Source organism: Falco punctatus (assembly GCF_963210335.1).
Source record: "Falco punctatus genome assembly, chromosome: 4".
NCBI classification, from domain to species: domain Eukaryota; kingdom Metazoa; phylum Chordata; class Aves; order Falconiformes; family Falconidae; genus Falco; species Falco punctatus.
This window is the reverse complement of record NC_137583.1, coordinates 110,911,381-110,932,594: the sequence shown is the minus strand read 5'-3', so window position 1 is coordinate 110,932,594 and position 21,214 is coordinate 110,911,381. Positions and strand designations below refer to the sequence as shown.

The 21,214-nt window shown below is 38.1% G+C and overlaps 1 protein-coding gene across 4 annotated transcripts in view; it reads left to right on the top strand.

Annotated features, from left to right (window-relative positions):
- The window catches only part of PALS2 (protein associated with LIN7 2, MAGUK p55 family member), a 56,640-nt gene extending 35,833 nt beyond the window's left edge, over positions 1-20,807 (top strand). For all 4 annotated transcript variants that reach the window (XM_080387006.1, XM_080387005.1, XM_080387008.1 and 1 more), the window contains exons 4-12: positions 7,539-7,691; positions 8,223-8,450; positions 9,596-9,727; positions 11,743-11,842; positions 12,395-12,463; positions 13,493-13,654; positions 16,308-16,510; positions 16,910-17,038; positions 19,271-20,807. In XM_080387006.1, coding sequence (XP_080243132.1) covers positions 7,539-7,691; positions 8,223-8,450; positions 9,596-9,727; positions 11,743-11,842; positions 12,395-12,463; positions 13,493-13,654; positions 16,308-16,510; positions 16,910-17,038; positions 19,271-19,447 — 1,353 coding nt within the window. In that variant the 3' untranslated portion in view covers positions 19,448-20,807. The remainder of the gene's footprint in view (positions 1-7,538; positions 7,692-8,222; positions 8,451-9,595; positions 9,728-11,742; positions 11,843-12,394; positions 12,464-13,492; positions 13,655-16,307; positions 16,511-16,909; positions 17,039-19,270) is intronic.
- Positions 20,808-21,214: the final 407 nt, after the last annotated feature.

The window sequence follows — 21,214 nt, the reverse complement described above, 5'->3', positions numbered from 1 at the left end:
TTCACTTATTGTATTAAAATCCACTGAAGTTTCTGTTATAAATCTTGGGCAGGACAAGTATTTACTTCTTATATGACTGAAGTTTCCATAACAGTTCCCTGAAGGCTTTATCTTCAGCATTTCCAGGTGGTCTCTAGTCCCTGATATTGACCGTTCTGCATTTTGGTTCAGCTGTTGGCATTCATACTTGTGCAAGATAACACAGTTTGTGGAGTGAATGAACGTGATTCTTCTATGCTGCAATCTGCGCTGCAGCTCAAGTTGAGACTTTGCATCCCTCTCACTATTGCTGTATTTAAGTGAAATTTTGACATCTGCTTGTCAAAAGCAGATGTTTTTCCATACTGCCTTTCTGTTACCAGCTTCTGTACCGACCCTTGAAGATTAGGGTTTGTAAATCCTTGCTAGATTCTGGACCTCCTAGGCCAGGCTTCAGCTGACTTTGGGACTTAGCTGTAGGTTCCTGCAGAAGAACACAAGGAAACCTTTTGTCACAGTATAAATGTGCTGCTTTTGGCATAGAGTCATAGATATTTTTGGGGTGTGTATGAGTTTAAACACACCTTCCCCCCTCTCCCCCCAAGTTTTCAGTTATACGTTATACAAATGTAGCAGTGAGATGCGTTACAATTTAACATAAATAATCACTGGATGTGCTGCCAAGCTGTGTTGTGGCCTGCTGGAAGAGGAAACACTTCAAGAGCTCAGCTTTTGAGGTAGTAGCTATTCTGGATGCTGATAGTTCCGCTGCCTCTTCTGAAGGGTCTCCCTTGTGCTCTTACTTGTCCAGAAGGCTGTCATAGCCAGTGGATCAAATTGGAGGCTTACGGGTGAATAAACCTGCAAATCAGTCTTTGATCCCTTAGCAGAAATTGGTACTCAAAAGGAGAGGATGAGTTTAGAGGAACTGGTCGTTGTAATGCAAAAAGATTGGCATTGGAGGCCCACTGGTGCAGTGACAGACCTGACAAAGTTCCGTTGTGTTAGACAGAGAAACTAAAATTGACAAGTCAAAGAGAATGAATCAAAAGATCAAAGTGACTTAAGTGCTGGAATAGACTGACTTTGAAAGGCACTATAGCAGTGATCTCTGCAGAGAGATGGCAGAGACCAGAGACCAACCAGGCAAAGAATTTTTGTAGTGGAGACTGGAAATGTTCTTTAGGAGACAGAGATCAAATAAAAATTTTAATTAGCGTGAATAGCCAATACTAAGGCAAACCCAGGATTCATTCTAAGTCATACTTAGAGCGGCACAACGTGATGCTGGAGTCATGTTCTCCCTTGGTTCAGGCTTAAGCAGCCCACACATTTAACATAGAAGTCCCAAAGCAGCTGCTGAACAAAAATGCTAACATTTATGTGATTCCTTGCATGTTTTTTGTTACTCTTGATTTGAGAGACCTCATGGTATATGTCTGTCTGTCTGTCTCAAATAAAAAGAAGGGAAGCAAAGCTGTATACAGCTTCCCAGAGCATTCACAGCAATGTGGATTTATGAAGTGGTGTAGTAATTTCCATTGCATCTCCTACTCATTGCCTAAAAATTCCTAGTATTTAGTTTGCCTTTTTAACAGCTGGTGAATAGAGTAGAATAGAATAGTTCATTTGAAAGGGACCTACAATGATCACCTAGTCCTGACAATATCAGGGTCGACAAAATATTAAAGCATGTTGTTAAGGGCATTTTCCAAATGCCTTGGTAAACACTGACAGGCTTGAGGCATCAACCACCTCTAGGAAGCCCGTTCCAATGTTTGACTACCCTCTTAGTAATGCAGAGGTACCTCTAGGCTCAGTAACCGTAGAGGTGGGTTGTTTTTTTCAGTTTGCTTTGCTTTTGTACTGTTTACACCTCTGAGATACCACTTCTGAGTCTCTCGGTTAACACGTTATATTAGGATTGTGTTTTTCCTTGCAGTCTGTGTTGAATTTGATTTACCTTGTTCTTACTCTGTTGCTTGTGAGGTGCTCCTGCATGTTACAGTCAGTTGTTTTACTCCTTGAATAGTTCAGCAGCATCAGCAAACCCTGTCATTCATTTCTGTTCCGCGTTTCCTAGACCACTTATCTGACATGTCAGCGTATTGGCAGGTGCAGAACTCAGAGCCCAGATGCCTCTGAGAAATCCGCTGGTGACATAGTATTTTTAGTTTTCAAAATTTGTATTCCTGGGCCCAGTTTTTCTGTCTTTTAACCATCCACTTGAGAGCCTTACTGCTTGCCCTGTAGTAGCTTTGTTTCTTTAAAAGACTTTGATAAAGAAGTCTATCTAAGGCCTTTTGGGAATTCATCTATATCATCAACTGTAACTGCCTTGTTACCATGCTTGGTGACTCTTTCAAGGAACTTAACTAGATTTGAGAAGCGTGACTTCCCATTTTAATGCATGTTGATGCTTTCCCATGATCTATTTTGTCCAGTCATTCTGTTTTTTATGGAAACTTCTCATTTGTTTAATATCAACATCGGACTTACTGGTTCACAGTTTGTTGAGTCTTCCTTGGAACACAGTTTAAAAACTCATGTCACGATTACTGCGTGCAAGATTGCATGCCGTTTCTTTCGCTGTACTGTTGGGCAAGTCATGGGTAAGAAAGAGAACAAGCTATTTCTAGGGTTCCCTGCTGCTTTTGCTGCATAACCTGGATGGTACAGAAAGAATTAGGTATGAAAGGAAGAGAAATGACTGTTTGATGGTTAAGATAGTTAACTGCTGCCCTGGCGAACTAACCTGTCCCTCACTCTGTCAGAATAAGAGTTCATTAGAAACATTAAAAAAAAAAAAGAAAAAAGTGAAATAGCTTTAGCTTGGGTTTGTTGTTTTTTTATGTATTTTCTGAGTGCCTGTTGAGAGGCCTTCTGTCTCATTTGCAGAAACAATAAGCAGTGTTGACTGCTGCACACGGGCAAAAAGCAGCTGGCTACTTACTTTTTAAAAGTAGATCTGATCTGATTAAGTTTTGAAGCCTAAAATTAGGGTGTACTTTTTGGCCCTTAATTCTGTGCTTCCATTCCCCATCTGGAGGAAGGCAACAAAGACAACTGAGGCCAAAGTATCTGTAATTTGATTAAGTGTTTTTATTTAACTAATATCATAGTTGTGACCACTGTAGAAGAGCTTCTAGGACAATTTGCAGACCAAAATATGGATACAGTATTCCTTCTAAAGCTTGAGGAGGCTATATGTCTCTCAATGAAAAGGAAACAGAAAACTAAGAATGTAAGAAGTAAGCGCTATCCTTTCTGTCTCGTTTGGTGCAAGGAGACATATTCCAAATTCTGTAAGAAGGGACCTGTAAGGAAGAAAGGAAAAATAGAGTGTAATTTATAATTACTGGAAATGTAATTTGCATCCGTTCTCTAGTTCAGTAAATGTGTAAACAAGCCACCTTGACTTGACTCTTAAAGTTTCGTGGACAGTATTGTGTAACTGTTTGAGGCTGGTTCTATATTTTACAAATAAGTAGTGCCACTTTATCACAGCATCACCTAATAGTCGTAACCTACCTCAGCATACAGGTATCAAATATGGTATACAAGTCGCCAGTGCAATAGCCTATTTGAGTGTATCATTTAGTGCTGAAAATACCAAATTACAGAACTTCATTTCTTTTACATGTGTTTATAGAAGAACATTGAGGGGGGACTGACTTAGGGAGTACAGGTGCATGTATGGTTATGCTATTATGTTTGACTGTTCTCTCCCTTTTCTCCTTTTCTCATTTTTTCTTTCATTCCTTTCTTTTTCTTCGCTTCCACTTTTTACCCCTTTTAGTTTTAACTGAACTCTTCGGGGGTCAAAGCGTAAAAGACACTAAGTTCTCACGAATTTCACAGTATCGATGACCGGCCGTCAGGCCAATACATACTGAAGAGCCAGCTGGCACGTGCCATGCATAGAAAGGGCTATATGGCAAGTCTTTCCATACCAGACAATAGCTGCAGAGCAGAAGAGAGGAATGGTAAGAGAGGTTGCCTTGAGGGAGGAGAGAGGAGCTGCAAGTATTGCATTGTTGGAGCAGTTAAATACGCAGAAGATTCACTTCTGCTGCTTATGGAAGAACTTGGTCAGTTACTTTCACCTTTCCAAGAATTATGCAAGCCATCCATCCTAAACAGTAGATTCTGCTGGCAAGAAAATGCTTAATCTGAAAAGCAGCCACTATTTTCTTCTAATAGTTAGCTTCACAAGGGTTAATCATACCTTTAAAATGTTTCATTTAGAAAAGTGATTTTAAGTTGCTTCCTAGACATATCTTAATTTATAGGGTTATTTTTCCCACATATTCATGCTTCCTTACCAGTCCCCCTGATATCTCTAAGATCCTAAATGATTTCCTCACTTTTCCAGAACAGCCTTCAAAAATACCTGCTTTTGACATGTATGTTATGGGCCTGTAGTCCATTTATTAAGTTCTAATATCTAAATAGTGTTACCAGAGAAGATTAGCACATATTTAGTGCATAAAAGAGGAATGGAAATATTTTAAGTACTTTTGAGGCCTGAATTCAAGCCCACAGAGTTGTTCTCTTGTATATTAAACCTCAACCCCAGCCTCCAATTTGTAATGTAATTGTTCTATTGGATCACAGTCAGGGAAATAGTTATCATATAGAGCAGGCAATGTTTCATAGGTATAGATTGTGCTGAGAATTCTTTTAGGAAAAACAGATTTTGAACTAGAACTTGGCTTCAGCACTGTAGAGAGCCTTGGATGTTTAATGTGGTTTTGTTTGTTTACTGAATTTTGAGTAACTTCCTTTTTTTAGCCTGTCAAATAAGTACAGCCACAGACAACTACTGTAAAGGAGTCGATATTTTCTAAGTTTATGGATTACTTCATGACAGTCTGCCACAGGACTGTATGTCTGTTGTGCGAGATCTCTTGTCATATGCAGGGAGTTCTTCTACCTGCCTTATTCTGGCAGCATTGCCATTTTTTCCATGAGAACCTCTCTACAGTTACCCAGTCTTGGATAGTCAGCTGATCCTGTATATGATCATATGTCCGTATGGATATATATCCATACGTATGCTGGTATGGAGGAAACTTTGAACTGTTTGATGGTTGTTGATGATTCAGTTCATGTTGCTTTGCAGACTTTTGCAGTGGGTTTTGCAAGTGTTCCAGCACCAGTATGGGAAAAGTTGGATTCCAGGGGAGCTCTGGAGGTGCAGGAGCACAGATATCACTTTTTCCGATACTGTAAGAAACAAGTGAAGTTTGTGCAACTGTTTTTCTCAGATCACTCACCAGTATTACTGAAATAAGAAAGTAACTGAGCAATATAAAATCTTGGAGAGTAGTCCCGCAGTGGATACAGACACGTGGCCCCTGTTGCCAGGTGGCTTTGTTTAAGTGTTCTATAGGTCCATATGCTGTGACCTGGCTGGCTGGAAACAGTCTCATAAAACTGGTATAGATTCCTGAGTTTCAGAACTGAGAGTTAGGGGTGGGAAGGTAGTTAAGTTAACTATGGCTTGCTTTGACAAAGCCAATAAACTACTTTTCTTAAAGAAACCATGTTATAATTGTGGGCAGCGATGTACCATCTCTGATAGTCCTTCTGTGACTCAGCCATCATGTAAATAGCAGGAAAAAGATTTTGTGGCTCAGAGATGGTTAAGTACTAGTTGAAAGAATTCATGCTTATCCATGAAAGGAGTGACTAAGTAGGATCAGAATGTGGAATGGTGTCAGATTTAAGAACTGAAGAATCTTACAGAGCATGTTAATTTGAAAAGGATGACACGGCCTGTTAGTGTAGTCGTCTTTTTTGACTGTGGATCAGATTGTAATCCATAAGTTTTATGACTGTTAAAGCTGTAGAAGCTCGTTATGGGTAAAGCTGCATGAGAAATCTAGTGGTTTGTGGCCAGAAAGTTTGGAAACAATTTGTTCTAGCATGTGACCAGAAAGGAAAACTGGAAGTACCATACTGATGTATCTACCTGGTTTTGTAAGTGCTAATGTGTTAAAATGTGTAGTTGATGCTAGTTGGTTTCATTTCGGGATTGTGGAAAGATCCAGAAATGTTGCTTGCAAACATTGGCAAAGAGAGATCTGTTCTTCTGGTTTTTGAATTAGATGCGTCTTGGATAATGAAGAGTTATAAATTGCTTGGTTTAAATAAATTATTGCCTTTTCTATTTTATTTGATTTGGTTTATGTCCACAGTATCATAGCCACAATAAACAGCTTTTTTTACTCTCTTAATGGCAGGGGCAGAATCAGTGAATTAGTACCTCTTCCTAATCTCAAGATGAAATATCAGCAGGGTTATTGTGTAACGGGCAGATAAAAATGACTGTTCTGGTTTGTGACCCTTTGAGGGCTCACATGTTGAGATTAGTTCCGAACTAACAGCGTTGTACAGCTTCTAGGGTAGAGGTGGCTTACAGGAGGATGGAACAGGCTGCATAGCGAAATTATTAAGTTGGCTTAAATGTTGCCTGCTCACCTGCTCTGCTTCCTAGTAGTTTGCGGTCTTCCTCTGGCATGGGCATGTCGCCATCAGTGGTAGTCCCTGTGGTGGCTTCTTAGAGTGACTTCCTCGACACCAGTCAGTGATCTGACTTAAGACTGTATCTCATCAGGTCACTGCTGGAAACAAAGCTATGTTGTTGGAGGCTTGGTAGTCGTCTCCTCTGCTTACTACTTCTCGCCTTTCTGTATCTGTCAGTGAGACTTTCTGTGCTATAGTATGCTCTGTCTTCAACTACTGTATACGGTCGCTATAGAGTGTCCCTTTTCCTCTTGAAGACAGAAGGTCTCCGCTGTTTAATTTCACAAGTTTGATCTGGTTTTACCTGTATGTATTGTCTTGTAAGTCTTTAAATCTTACAGTATCTTTTATGAGAAAATAAAGTCTAAATTGCATTGTCTTCCAGAAATGATTGTATTTATTTGGATCTCCTCCTTTTCACTGTATTCTTGTATGTGGGCTGGTGAAAACACCATTAACTATGAGGTCTGAGCTCTTGTACAGAAAACGAATTCTGTCAACTTGGATTCATTTGGTGCTAGAATTCTGCTTTGGCTTTATGCAAGCAGAAAGCACTCATTTTGCAGATTGCTAGAAATCCTTGCATACCTGTAATTATCCAAATTACTGTGGGGGAAAATTTTATTACATTAAACACAAGTATCTAATAATGAGTTATCTTCATGTTTTTTTCCAGTGGGTTGTTCACATTTGCTCAGATACTGTCTCATTAGGTGAAAGACTATTTTAGGTATTCCTTTTTTCATCTTCTTCCCTGCAAGATCATGTATTCTTCCCAAATTCATTACGTTTCTCTTGTACTTCCTTAAGAAGAAGCATTTGTATTTACAAAAGAGAGCATATTTGCCAAGACAGTAGGCTTATCAGTCCGTCCCAGTTCTTGTGTGGCAGTTTTTGCTCCATTCCATGTGAAGTAAGAGTTTTATAATCTGGTCCCAAAAGGGCAGATTCAGTGGTTATTCAGCAGTAAATGCTTTGCAAATGTTTATTTCATTATTTTTAAAAAGGCTTTTTCTGTTCCTTTGCAGTCACTCTTGGAAGCACATGATATTGTGGCTTCAAAATGTTACGATTCCCCTCCTTCTAGCCCAGAAGTCAATAATTCTTCAGTGAACAATCAGATTGTTCCAGTAGATGCTATTCGTATCCTTGGAATTCATAAAAGAGCAGGAGAGCCACTGGTAAGTAATAGAAGATGAGCGTGTCTTTTACTTTAAGTTGTGTGTGAAAACGTTTGCATGTGCCTGATTTCTTGCATTATATTTGAGTTATTTCCATTATTATGTTGTGTAATTTAGTGTGTGCTAAGATCAGTACTGAAAGGTTGAAATAAGAAGATGTATGTGTGTTCTCCATCCTGTTCTCTGTCAAAAATGATGAGATAGTGAATAGGCAGCCACTAGGCTAAATGACTTGCAAACCTAACTGACTAACACAGCATCTCTTTGGTTCTGATACAAAATGACAGGATTGCATGCGATCGAGGACAGTAGAGTCATAGCTCAGTTATATGAAAACCTTGTCTGAAAGCACTTCTGTGTCACCTGATGCTTATCTGTGTATTAGGAGCTCTTACACTGTAGGAACTATTACTGTCTGTTTTCATTGGGGTAGATAGAATATTCCATAGCTGTATGTTTTTGCTTGAGATAATGGTAAAATGAAATTGAAATTCAGACAATGGCAAACTAGGTGTCACGTTCCTCTTTCAGGGTGTTACGTTTAGAGTTGAGAACAATGATCTGGTAATAGCACGCATTCTTCATGGTGGAATGATAGATCGACAAGGTCTTCTGCATGTAGGTGACATTATCAAAGAGGTGAATGGCCATGAGGTTGGAAACAATCCAAAAGAACTGCAGGAACTGCTGAAAAATATTAGTGGCAGTGTCACTCTGAAGATTCTCCCCAGCTACAGAGACACTGTTATTCCTCAACAGGTCAGTAGCGCATTTCTAACAATTCTGTCAAAAGAACTTCTACTTGGTACTTTATTATAGAAGATTATTTTAAGGTTTTGCGTTCATTATATTTTGATTATTTTGTGTACTTAAGATTAGCAGAAAGGCTAAAATATAGATACCTGTATTCACCCTTAATTACATTTTGGAAATGTGTTTATCCAGTAGATTAATACCATGGCTAACAGGCCTGTCTAAAAAGTTCTAACTAGTATCGCAGATTGATAAGCATTTGTATACTACATATAAAGTATGGTTCTTTGACATGGAGTGACCTTTGGTGACCTAGCCACAATCACACTGAACCGCAGTGAACCGCGTGTGTTTGTAACATGATCAGTGCCCAGGTACGCCGTTTCACAGAATTTAGAACCATTGAATTCAACAGATGCGCTTGAGCTTGCTGACTTAAATAGGAGCTTGGAGGGTGGCTATTCCTTATCCTTTCGTCATTGCTGTAGACTGGCAGTTTCTCCACTGCAGAAGTTACTTGTTGCTCTAAATCAGTGCCTTTGAAGCATCTTGTAAGCCAGTCCTTCAGGTAGCAGGTCTTAATGCCCATGATATAACAGACTACGCTTACGTTGCATAGATGCTGGGGGAATGTGCTGTATTTGAGGAAAGCGCACCGTTTCCTTCGCTCCCTAACCTGGCAGAAAAATGTCAAAAGATGTTTCCAGCCTGTTGATGCAACTTTACTGTTTCTTGCCCTGCATCAGATTTGAGTCTTTTGAGTTCATTGCAAAATCGATTCTTAAGATTCCTCAAGCCTTGAATAACTGCTTATATTCTGAGAGTTTAAGTAATCTAAAGTCAGAATACTAATTGAGTTGTATATACTGAAATGCAAAAATGAGTGTAACACATTGTCCAAATAGAACAGGGTTGGGGGTTTTTATTTTTATCATGAAGCTCCTTCAGCCAAGGTTGGCACTGCTGATTATTCTGCTCTCTCAGCTGGTATATACCAGTTTTTCCGTAGAGTGTACTTCACTTGCCAAATGCAACTTTGATCACGTCAAACTTTTTAAGCTGTAGCTATAGACATCAGTTCAGTTTGACAGATAAATTAGTAATAATGTATTTTACAATGTTTAAGCTTTGTAAATTTTTGCACATTTCAGGTTTTTGTGAAGTGTCATTTCGATTATAATCCATATAATGACAACCTCATCCCATGCAAAGAAGCAGGTTTGAAATTTTCTAAAGGAGAAATTCTTCAGATTGTAAACCGGGAAGATCCAAATTGGTGGCAGGTTGGTAAAAAGCTTTTAGTTTTTTATCTTACTTTTTAAATCTTCGCTAGTTGCTTTAATAATAAAGTCTTTAAATTATGATCTACTCCCATTTAACAATAGATACAAGAAAAAATATTTATGCTGCAATCCAATTTCAAGCTAATATTGTGATATTAATCACAAATACTAGAGAAAATTGAATGGTATAAATTGTGTGTGTAACACTCATTTTGTTACTACTGCTATTTATTTGTCTTTGATCTTGTATCATAAGGCTAGACATTCCAAAAGCAGTTTAAGAGGGCAGTTTCTAGCAGAAAGTTTTAGGTGGACGGTATTAATTGTGATTAAGCCTTCCCTGACAGCAACTGTGAAGAAGCGGACCCCTTCATGAGTGCTCAGAGTTGAGAGAGGGAAATGAACCCCGTGGATTTGAAGAGGGGTGAGAGTAGCTATTTGGAGGCACTGTATCTTTTATTTCTACAGTGGCGGTCAGTGTCTGTGAGCTGTAATGTGTGTGTCCATCATCAAAGTGTTTGGCACTATTTCAAATATTAACAGCTTATCCTGCTTTAAGGTTGTGTTTCTACATTCAGTCCTTCAGTGGAAATGTAACCCAGTGCTTATGCCGTTTTTTTTTTTTTTTTTCCAAGACACTATACATGCAATTAAATATCATCAGTGCTTTTGAAAGTGGGACGAGTGAACGTTTAAGACAATTTTCTTAACCAAGGTACTCCGAATTGCAAGTGGCAGTGGCAATCCAGGCAAAGAGTTTAGCATTATTGATTTCCCTTTCTACCCCTAAATTGCACACCCTTTGCTACATAACAAGCAATAGTGAGCCAAACACTGCTTGAAAGCAATAATATATATAGAGAGAGATTCTTTAAAAGCAACAAAAATATTTGAATATACATCAACAACTGTTGCTGAATTCTGTTGCTTGTCAATGACAGTAGTAACAGAAAGAAAAAGAATAAAAAGTGTGAGGGAAGGCAGAAAATTTATTACTGCCAAGTTAATTAGTTTCAGAAGTTAGATACTCCAGAACTCTGGAGTTGTCTGACGTTTAGCTTACACGCTGTCTTCTGTATTGCTTTGTACATTCTCCAGGTGTAACTTGTGGGAGTCCAGCAGAAATAAAACTTAAATCCTGAACACTCGATCAGACGGAAAAATGAAGTGTGTTACACTAGTATAGGGTGTTGCAAGTAATACTGTGCAGATCATGCCACTGGGAAAGAGAAGTTAGTTTTTCCTTGTGCTTTCTAGAAATGCTAGGCTTACTAAAAACCTGCTAACTGTAAAAAGTCAGTTAGTCATAGGTAGAAGCATACAAGTTGAAAAGCGAATAGTTCCTCTTAGCAGGAGGCAGGCCAGCCAGTTGTGGAGAAGCAAAGCATAACGTCTTATAACTGTGTCTTTGTCTGTGTTAAGCTTGCTGTGAAATTATTTCGTAGAGAATCTTAGCCAAACTTTAGTTACTAGGAATACATAAGTTACTAAGATTTTAAATCTATAGTTAGAGTAAAAAGCTTGGAGGCATGATTAGGCATGTTCTAAAATTCATTGTTTGTGAAGTGACAGTTAATAAGCTGCGCTGGAACCTGTTATGAGCAGCTCAAGAATACAAAATAAGTGTACTGTGTACTAGAAAATCTTGAGTTTTGTCACTTGAGAGTTCAGCGTCTGGAGCCATAGGATTCCATTTAGGGTTTCGATGCCAAAGGTTTATGGCTGTAAGAGCTTCCTAACTTAATGGGAACCAGTAATGTAACTTGTATCTATTTTATTTAAGTTTCCTGAATTTTAATACTCAATTAAAGTATATCAAATAAAGCAAGACACGGTTACTGTAAGACAGAATTTTAATATCCACATCTGAGTTTGAATTTCCAAGTCTCAGTAGTAAATATATCGATACTCACCATTGAGGAATTTTGGCAGTGTGAAAATCAGTCAACACCCTGTGGACGAGAAAAATGATTCTCACAAGTTACCCATGATTTTATTTTCTTTTTTTTCCCCAGGCTAGTCATGTCAAAGAAGGAGGAAGTGCAGGGCTTATTCCTAGCCAGTTCCTGGAAGAGAAGAGAAAGGCCTTTGTTAGGAGGGACTGGGACAACTCGGGTGAGATTTAATAAATTTCAGGAATAGATTTTGCTCTGACTCCATTTGTTTTGCTTTTCCTGCCTCCATAGATACTAGAAAACTGCTGTGTGAGAATACATAGAACATTGAGAAATGCTAATTATTATATTTTTGGCTTTGACTGAAGGACAAAGGTTAAAGTCTATGCTTAGTCTTCATAGATATGTGAATCCTTTTTGCTACCTACTGATGAAAACCTAAATGAGGTGGGAAAGGCATAAGAATTAGCTGGTTTGTTAAATTATGTTTTTATGGTATATGCTGAAAGTTAATAAATTAAACATGTTTGATGGATTTTTTTTGTGCTCTTTAGAAAGATTTCTAGGAAAATTAATTTTTTCCTCTGTGTTCAGGTCTTGGTATACCATTTGATGTGTACAAAAATAGGTATGACCTCCTGCCCTAGAATATATAGAATTCTAAAACAGTCCTTGTAAATTTAATGAATTTAAACTTGCATATGTTCATATAAAAAACCTTTGGAAAAACACATTTAACAAAAATTAATAATTTGTCTCATTTTATTTCTAGGGCCTTTCTGTGGAACAATAAGCAGCAAAAAAAAGAAAAAGATGATGTACCTCACTACAAGAAATGCAGGTATCTCTTAATATTACATAGCAGTCAAAGTTCTTTAGGCTTCTAAACTTGCAGAGGCTAGTGTATCCAAGATTCACAGTAAAATATTTGATTATAAATTTGATAGATCAGATGGGGTTTATAGTTTAAAAGCAATAGTGACCTGTGAAGATATGGTGATGCAGAGTACACCTTTTGGTAGGAGGAAGTCAGAGAAGAACGGTGTGTTAAAAGAGAAAAAAGTGAAAGCTTTGTTGCCAGCAGGTTGAGGGATGTGATCCTTCCCCTCTACTCAGCACTGGTGAGGCCACACCAGAAGTGTACTGGGCTCCTGCAAGAGACATGGACATATGAAGATGATGAAGGGACTGGAGCATCTCTTCTATGAGGAAAAGCTGAGAGAGCTGGGACTGTTCAGCCTGGAGAACAGAAGGCTCAGGGGGAAGCTCCAATGTGTATAAATACCTGAAGGGAGAGTGCAAAGAGGATGGAGCCAGGCTCTTTTCAAAGGAGCCCAGTGATGGGCCCAGAGGCAAAAGCAACAACACAGGAGGTTCCCTCTGAACATCAGGAAACACTACTGTGAGCGTGACTGAGCTGAGCACTGGCTCAGTTTGCCTAGAGGGGGTGTGGTGTCTGCCTCCTTGAAGATAATCAACAGCTGTCTGGATGTGGTCCCAAGCAACCATCTCCAGGTGGCCCTGCTTGAGCACTGGGGTCGGACTAGGTGACCTCCAGAGGTCCCTTCCAACCCCGACCATTTTGTGATTCTGTGAAAGGTCACTGATTGTTAATCGCAATTTTCCCCATTCTGATCAATCTCAAATTTTCTCCTTGAAAGTAAAGGTAATAATCTGACCTTATGCTGTCCATGATGGGTACTATTTTATTCCCATACCGATTTAAAGCAAGAAAGCTTTTATCAGACTTGATGCCCTCCGCGTACTATTTGTATTCACACCCGGCCTGTTGATGTATAGCAAGACTACTTTTTTTTTTCTTACAGTACTGACTGTGTATTAATGTTTTTTTGTACGCTTCTCAATGTAGAATTTGATCGACATGAAATCCAGATCTATGAGGAAGTAGCCAAAATGCCTCCTTTTCAGAGGAAAACACTCGTCTTAATTGGGGCCCAAGGAGTGGGGCGAAGAAGTTTAAAGAACAGGTTTATAGTACTGAATCCTACTAGGTTTGGAACTACGGTGCCGTGTAAGTTATCAGCATTCCTACTGTAATATACTTTGAGTCTCTGATTATCTGGAAAATACCTGATGCTTCTCTCAGTGATTCAGGGTGGGAATAATTTTCTCAGAGTATAAAAATGATACAGAGTGGGAAAACAAAAGGTTTTTCATCAGACAGCTGAAGTAATGTGTAATGACAGTGAAAACATTGGTAACCAGCAGTTAAATGTTACCGACGCTGCAGAAAAACAATTTTTGTATGTGCAGTGTTGCAGTCTGCTAGTTTTCTTCGGTGTCAGTCACCATCAGCTACTGAGGGGATTCTGGAAGTTGCTATTAGTCTTCTGTAAACAGCCAGTAGAGCTGCTTGGGTCTGCCATTTAGTATCCCGTCTGTAGAAGTACCCTAGGCATTATAAATTGTTACTTCAGTATTTAGGAATGTAGGGAAGAGCAACAAACTTCCAATAAAACTGGAATGTTTGTGATCTCTGAGATCTGTATGATAGTCTGAGGTTTTAACACATCTAGCTTCAAGCCCATGATCTTTTTTTTTCTCACTATCAGCTTCAGACAAAAACCTCCTCCCTTACTGAAGTATTGCTTTCTTGACTTCCTTCCAGATACTTTGCTCATTCACAAGATCTTTTTTTTTTTTTATCTGCCTCCTCTTTGGCTGCTGACCCGAGAATTCCACCCTAGCTACATTACTATTCTCCTCTTGCCACCTGCTTTGCAGAATTTCAACAACAGTCTGTTTCCTTTGTTTTCAGTGGGCAAGGAGCAGATCTGATAATGGAGGAGGGGGGACAGGTCTGAAAGATAAATTGCGCGACGTGAGAGAACCAGTCTCATTTGCTGAATCTCTTAACGCCAAAACTGGCCAGGGCACTAAGAATTGGTATGGGTGACCGATAGTAAGGCTGACTTCTCAGTGTTACTTTTAAAAAGAAATCTTCCCCTGGGAATCTCATTATTTTATAGTTGCAAAATAGTAAGAAACTCTTTAGTACTTCTAAAATTCTTAATTCCCTTTTAGAAAACCCCTCAAAATGACTGGTTTCTCTAAAATGTTATACAGATCATTAGATATATATAAGTAATGCAACACAGTGTTAAAATGCTTTTGCTTGGAGCTCTTGAACACCCCTCAAAGGCATAAAACCTAACTTTTCCAATCTAGCAATTTCACAATCTACTCATGCACATGCAGGACACAGTCTCTGCTCTACTTCGTTACTTTGTATTTAGATTTTAAGTAGGATAGTCAGTAATCCTAGTTGGCCTCAGTTTCCTTGATTAGAAGACATTTCTTCTGGTTTTTCACAGATGAATATATTTGGGAGTTTTTTTGTTTGTGGGGGTTTTGGATTTGGTTGGGTTTTGGTGGGGTTTTTTTTTTGGTTGGTTGGTTTTTGGTTGTTGTGGATTTTTTATTGAAAATGGCTGAAATGGATCCACTTTGCTGTGGGGAGAAGCATGTCCTTGGTGTTGAGTTCTAATAAAGCAAATGGTGCTGGGTTTTTTCTTCAGTGTGGATAGCTGAACTGTTAAGTTACTGTAAACTGTTAAAGCTCATTCTCCAAAATTTATTTCAGGCTGTTTTTTTTTTTATTTTTATTTTTTAAATTGTATTAACCATTATAGTTCTAATCTTTCTGTAGAATCTTGGCTAAATCTAGATATTCTAGTAATATGTTTATTGCTAACAGCTTCAGAAGATTGTTTCTTGTGGGACTTGAGTTTTCTAGAATAACGAAGTTGATAGGAATTATTGGAAGACAGGGAGTGCTTTCCGCTTGTATCGCCAGGTTGCGCCAAGTGGGGGTATGGCAACAAGCGATGATACAACTATTACCAAAGGGAACCATTTACTGTTACTTCAATATATTCTGGAGTTCAAATCTAATGAAATGCAAGTAGTGGGCAGGTAATACGGTGATAGGACAGCAAAATCAGTAATAATCTGAATTTTTTTATTATTATTTTATTTACATCTACTTGCTTAAATAATGTCTGGACTGCACAGTGTAGCCAATACCCAAGATAGCTGCTAATATTTTACTTAAATATTGGCTTTAATCTCTCTGCAGTGAATTTACCTTGTTTTAAAAAGGGTAAGCTGACCTGGAAAGCAGCATTAGCTGTCCTCTGCTGAAGTTCTGCTACAGTGGCTGGGCTTCTTCTGGTATTTAACTTAACTGCATAGCTAGCTCAGGGGATTCGAACGTGAGTAACAGGGCAAATACAGTGAGCAAAGTATGTGCTAAGGTGTGGAGGGTGGGGTGGGGCAGATTTTGATGTGTTACTTTCAGAAGTACATCTGGCATTTGAGAGTTAAACTTCCATTTGATTCCCAGGTGACTTAATTATTCACTTAATAAATATTTTAAAAGATGACATGAATGAGTATTTACATGGTGCGAAGGAGTAATACAAAGGAAACAAGCAAATGGGTGCGTAAGGAACATATAGAAAAGAATAGAAGTAAAAGGAACAAGAGTGGCTATGGTCGGTTTTGAAACTTGCACTAGAATAATTAATCTGCATATGGAACAATCATAATTGTATGTTAATGTTTATTATACTCTCCTGAACTTAATAGGCAGTCCAGTCTCATATTTGTATTCCAAATATAAGAAGAGAACACTCAATTTATATTTTCAATTTCTTGTTTAGTTACTTCACGAAAGCCAAGGGATGATGAGAAGGATGGGCAAGCGTACAGATTTGTGTCACGAGCTGAAATGGAGATGGACATTAAAGCTGGCAGATATTTAGAGCATGGAGAATATGAAGGAAATCTTTATGGCACCAAAATTGATTCCATCCTTGAAGTTGTTCAGACAGGAAGGACCTGCATCTTGGATGTAAATCCACAGGTATATCATTTGTAATGTTACACTCTAAGTGTAGGATTGTAATATTGAAGAGGTGCCTTTAAATTTGAAGGCTTCTTACCTGCTTTAAAGATTACAGTATCAACTGGATTCTGGCATTTGTGGCACTTAGCTGGAATGAGTTAGAAAGATGGAAAAAACCCAACTTAGATTCTGCGTGAAAGAGGAATCTTGCAGGGTAGTAGAGTCTTTTTAGCCAAGGAAGGAATTACGTTGTATGTTGCAAAAGGCAGCGTATGAGTTTCTAAAATAGAAGAATCTTGGCTTACATCTTTCTGCCCATTGTAACACTAGTTTTGCAGTGCCCCTGAAATAATGGGGACATGTGGTGAGTCATTCTCAAACTTAGGGGTTTTTCCTTTTCTTTTTCTTTGCTTCTAGGCCCTGAAAATACTGAGGACTTCAGAATTCATGCCCTATGTAGTGTTCATTGCTGCTCCAGAATTGGAGACTTTGCGTGCTATGCACAAAGCTGTGGTAGATGCTGGAATTACAACCAAACTTCTCACCGTAAGCAGATTATTTCGTATTTACCTTGCTTTGAACAGGATGGTCTTAGATTTTTTAAATTTTTTTTTTACATTTAATTTTAGACAGAATTTGTTCTGAAATGTCTCTAAGAAAAGTTAGGCAAGACTTTTGTTGTTTATTTAGTAGACGTTAATGATATACTATGTATATGGCAGATGGCTTCTTAGACATCTTACAATTGTTTGAAATGTGTTCTTTGGGAAACGTCACCTTTGATTCCTTGCAACTAATAGTAAATATTTGATGGTGGGAGCTGTTCTTCTATGTAAATGTCTTTACTCTCCCCCCCAAAAATTTTGTTCACGTTCGTCTTCTAATATAGATGTGCGTTAAAAATGGAACCTGTAATCCTCAGTAAATTGCAGCCTGCATTAAAAAAAAAATCCAAAAAACCAACAACAGAATGCAGCTGGGCTTTGTTTCCGCTGTTGCAGCAGCACATGCTGCACTGAGAATGGCTGGGAGCTGCCAGAGTAAGAAGTGTGGAATAGCTACTCTTCCCCCTGGCTTCCTTGGATTTGTCATGTAAAGCGAAGTGGCACATTCTTCTCTTTTTCTGAGACACAGCGTAGCAGAGGGAAACGAGACACGCTTCCTCCAGCACAGCAAATTGTACATGTTCTGTATGGGCACTAACTTTTCCAGCTGCAGGACCAAAGCAAAATAAGACAGTCGGAGCAGTTAAGAAAACAGCCCTCTGCGTTCAGCAGTAGAATTTCCCCATCTGATAAAGCTGACAACTCCCAGCAATAGTGCAGCAGCTGAGGTAGCAGCGATGCCTTGCATAATGCTGACAGGGCATTCAAAGCAAAAAAATGGACGGTAGGTTAATTTCACATAAATGAATACAGGATTTTTAGTATTGACCGCCCCCCACTCCCGCCCCCTGCCATGTGAGAGACTGTCCAGTTCTAGTAATGGATTCTGGTTATTACAGATTCTAGTATCCCTGTGGGTGCTCTGTCTTTCCTCCTCCCTGCCCCAAATGACCCCTGAATTTTGTGATGTGTATAAAAGAAGGCAAGGTTAAAACTGTCCAGACAAGTATAAAAATAATTTCCTGTACTTCCTAATATTTGATTCCCTAAGGGACATCCTTGCCTTTGTTTTACTTGTCCTTCTGAATAATAAAGAGGATAGTTACATTTAAAATACACATTTATGTATCTTTACAGATATGATTTAGAATCTGTACACGTGTGTATAGAGTATGATTTCCCATTTCATATTCTTCTACTTCCTAAGCAAATGAAAACCAGATGTCTTTTTAAAGAAGTGTTATCTTTTGCGTGCTAGTGGGTCTGTCTACATTTTTTCTAGCATCCTAAGCCGTTCCATTGCAAAAATTCTGGCTTTTGTGGCAATACATTTGCTTGTCTTCTTCATTTACTGTGAATAAAAGGTGATTCACAAATTTACTTTCTCATTTTGGCTTCTGTATTTACAACTATATCAAGACTTGAAAATATTAAATATTGTCAAGGGGACAAATCTCGTAAGTGCTTACAAAAAAACTGCTTTTGTGCAAAAGTGGAGAGGAATTTTCTGAGGATGTAAGGCTAATGAAACAAAAAAACCACTCGGTGGTAGCACTTCAAGAAGGCTTCATAATGTAGGAAAATAAATTTCCTGCGTATTTTGCAGCTCATATCAGAACTAAATGCAGCAGTAGTTTACAAATGAGGAAATTATGTCAGGTGGTCGAGGCTGAAATGTAGCCTCTACAAGCAGTAAGTTATTCTAGAGTTTAATTCTATTAGGCATACATCTTTTATTTCATATTAAATTCTTTAATTTTTTGGTGCTTTCTCTGGAAATAATAAAGGGCACAAATATATTGGCACAACTGATATATTCAGTCATTCCTAAAGCATTAATTTTATTCGGATCGGATTGTCAGTTGCCCATACAAAATGATTAATTGCCGGTTGTGCATACCAGCCCAAGTTCATTTTCTTAAGAACTGTAAGATTTGCAGACGTTTGGTCACCATATTTAACATTATTGGTGCAGCTTGTAACTTTTTCAGCCTTTTCAATGCATTTTAGCTTAAGTTCTGTGCGGATTTACTATAAACAAAAAAAAATAATAATTTTTAAAATGTATTCAGTATATAGCTTTAGTCAGTTGCAGTATGTAATGAAGGGATACTTCTGTACTGTAAGGATTTGCCAAATCTATTCTTAGTAATGGTTAAAATCTCTTCACCAGGACACGGATTTGAAAAAAACAGTGGATGAAAGTGCACGGATCCAGCGAGCATACAACCACTATTTTGATCTGACCATTGTAAACGATAACCTAGACAAAGCCTTCGAGAAGCTACAGACTGCTATCGAGAGACTGAGGCTGGAGCCACAGTGGGTCCCAATTAGCTGGGTATATTGATATTTCTCAAGAGGAGCTTAACAAATAAAATCAACTGCAGCAGATACGCTAACGTGATGTTGTGTAGATACTGACGATAACCTACGGCACCTGTGCATTTTTACTCTGTGTATATTCAAAAGTACACTATTCTGAATTTTTATAAAAATGTTGAAGGGAAAGTGTACTTAAATATGTAATTTATTTTAATTTTTCTAACTTTTTACAGATAACCTTTCTATTCATATCACATGAAGGAAATGCGTTTAAGCATTTTTATATGTTTTGATTTAGTACCTTTGCCTTTTTTGTCTAAGAAACTTTCGGTCATTCACTTCAACATTTACATCTTGGTCTTACATTTTCACTGTGATTTAAAAAGAGGATACTTGAAACAATTTTTGTAAAACTTGTTAATGTAAGTGTTTAACTGGTCAAAAGTCTATAGCTCTTATTAGGAAAGAATACTAATTTCTTTGGGATTATTTTTTTCTTCCTTAAAAAAGTAATAATTTCATGGGAGCAGAATTTTAAATACTAAAAGCAGCAACAAACACACAGCTCCATTGCTCTTAGCTTCTTTCAGCTTCATGTTGGTGCATCCTTGATGTTTCACAAATTCTCGATGTCTCTTGATTTAGACAACTGTTGTGTAGGTTCCCTTATACGTGTCTCTTAAAATAACATCAAGCAATACCTTGCAAGCTGCTTATTAGGCTTTTCTTGGGAGCCAACCTGTTAGCCTGTTGTGGTTGAAGTGCTGACGTTAGAAAGCTTGTACACAAGGTAATTCAGTGCAATTTGAGTAATAGTGAAGTAGCCTGAGAGAGAACCTGATAACGTGGAGCACCGTAGAGTGATGCATAATGTTTAGGACTATTTACTCATAGTTGTGAAAACACATTGCTTTTAACAAAAAAAAGAAAAAAACAAAACCAAAAACAAAACAAACACCAAGAAAAAAAGCCAACAAAAAAAGGCATTTTCTTTTCTTAGGACATTGTTTGATATTTGTATAGTGATTTGTGGCTTAATTTCCTGCACTATCTAGCTGGGTTCTATATTATCTTTTTGAGTATTTGTGTGTGATCAACTGCTGTACTTTTGAGTGTGATGTAGTGGAATTTCTGTGCTTTTTGCTACATTGTTTTTAATGGCATTTTTCATTAGAAAGCTTGTGAAATAGAAGCTTAGGGCTAAAAAGCAATGTTGTTTATACCTTTTTTGTTTTACAACATACTTCCCTTTTGTTTAGTGACAGTTCTCCCCTTAGGAGGCTCATTGATGTAATTTGTAATAAGTTCAAGTTCATCGATCAAAACTTAGTGATGTAAATTTCTGCTTAATAAGAACAAAATGAAAATATAGCTTGTTCCTAAGACTAGCTTTTTTGTGACCATATTTTATATAATGTCAGCTGTTGTATGTAACAACATTCACCGTCACTTACCAGGTTAGGTGTCTAAACTGAAGTCATCTATTTGTTTAATTTCTCGTCCATCTAGTGACAGGCACCTGCCTTCTGAATTCTTTTTCGACACCGAAGTGTGACGTGGAACGCTATCAAAAGGCAGCTTCCTCAGAACTATTTCTGAAGGAAAAGAGGCTTAGACACTGTAAAACAGTATTGCTTCCTGGGGCTCTTAAAGACATGTATATGCACAAGGAAAAGAAAAGTGGAGTCGATGCAGTATAGGAAAAGTGTAAGTCTTTAAAAAAAAAAAAAAACAACAAAAACCACCTCAAAACACCTGTATACTACAGATGATTTTTACAAAGCCTGTCAGG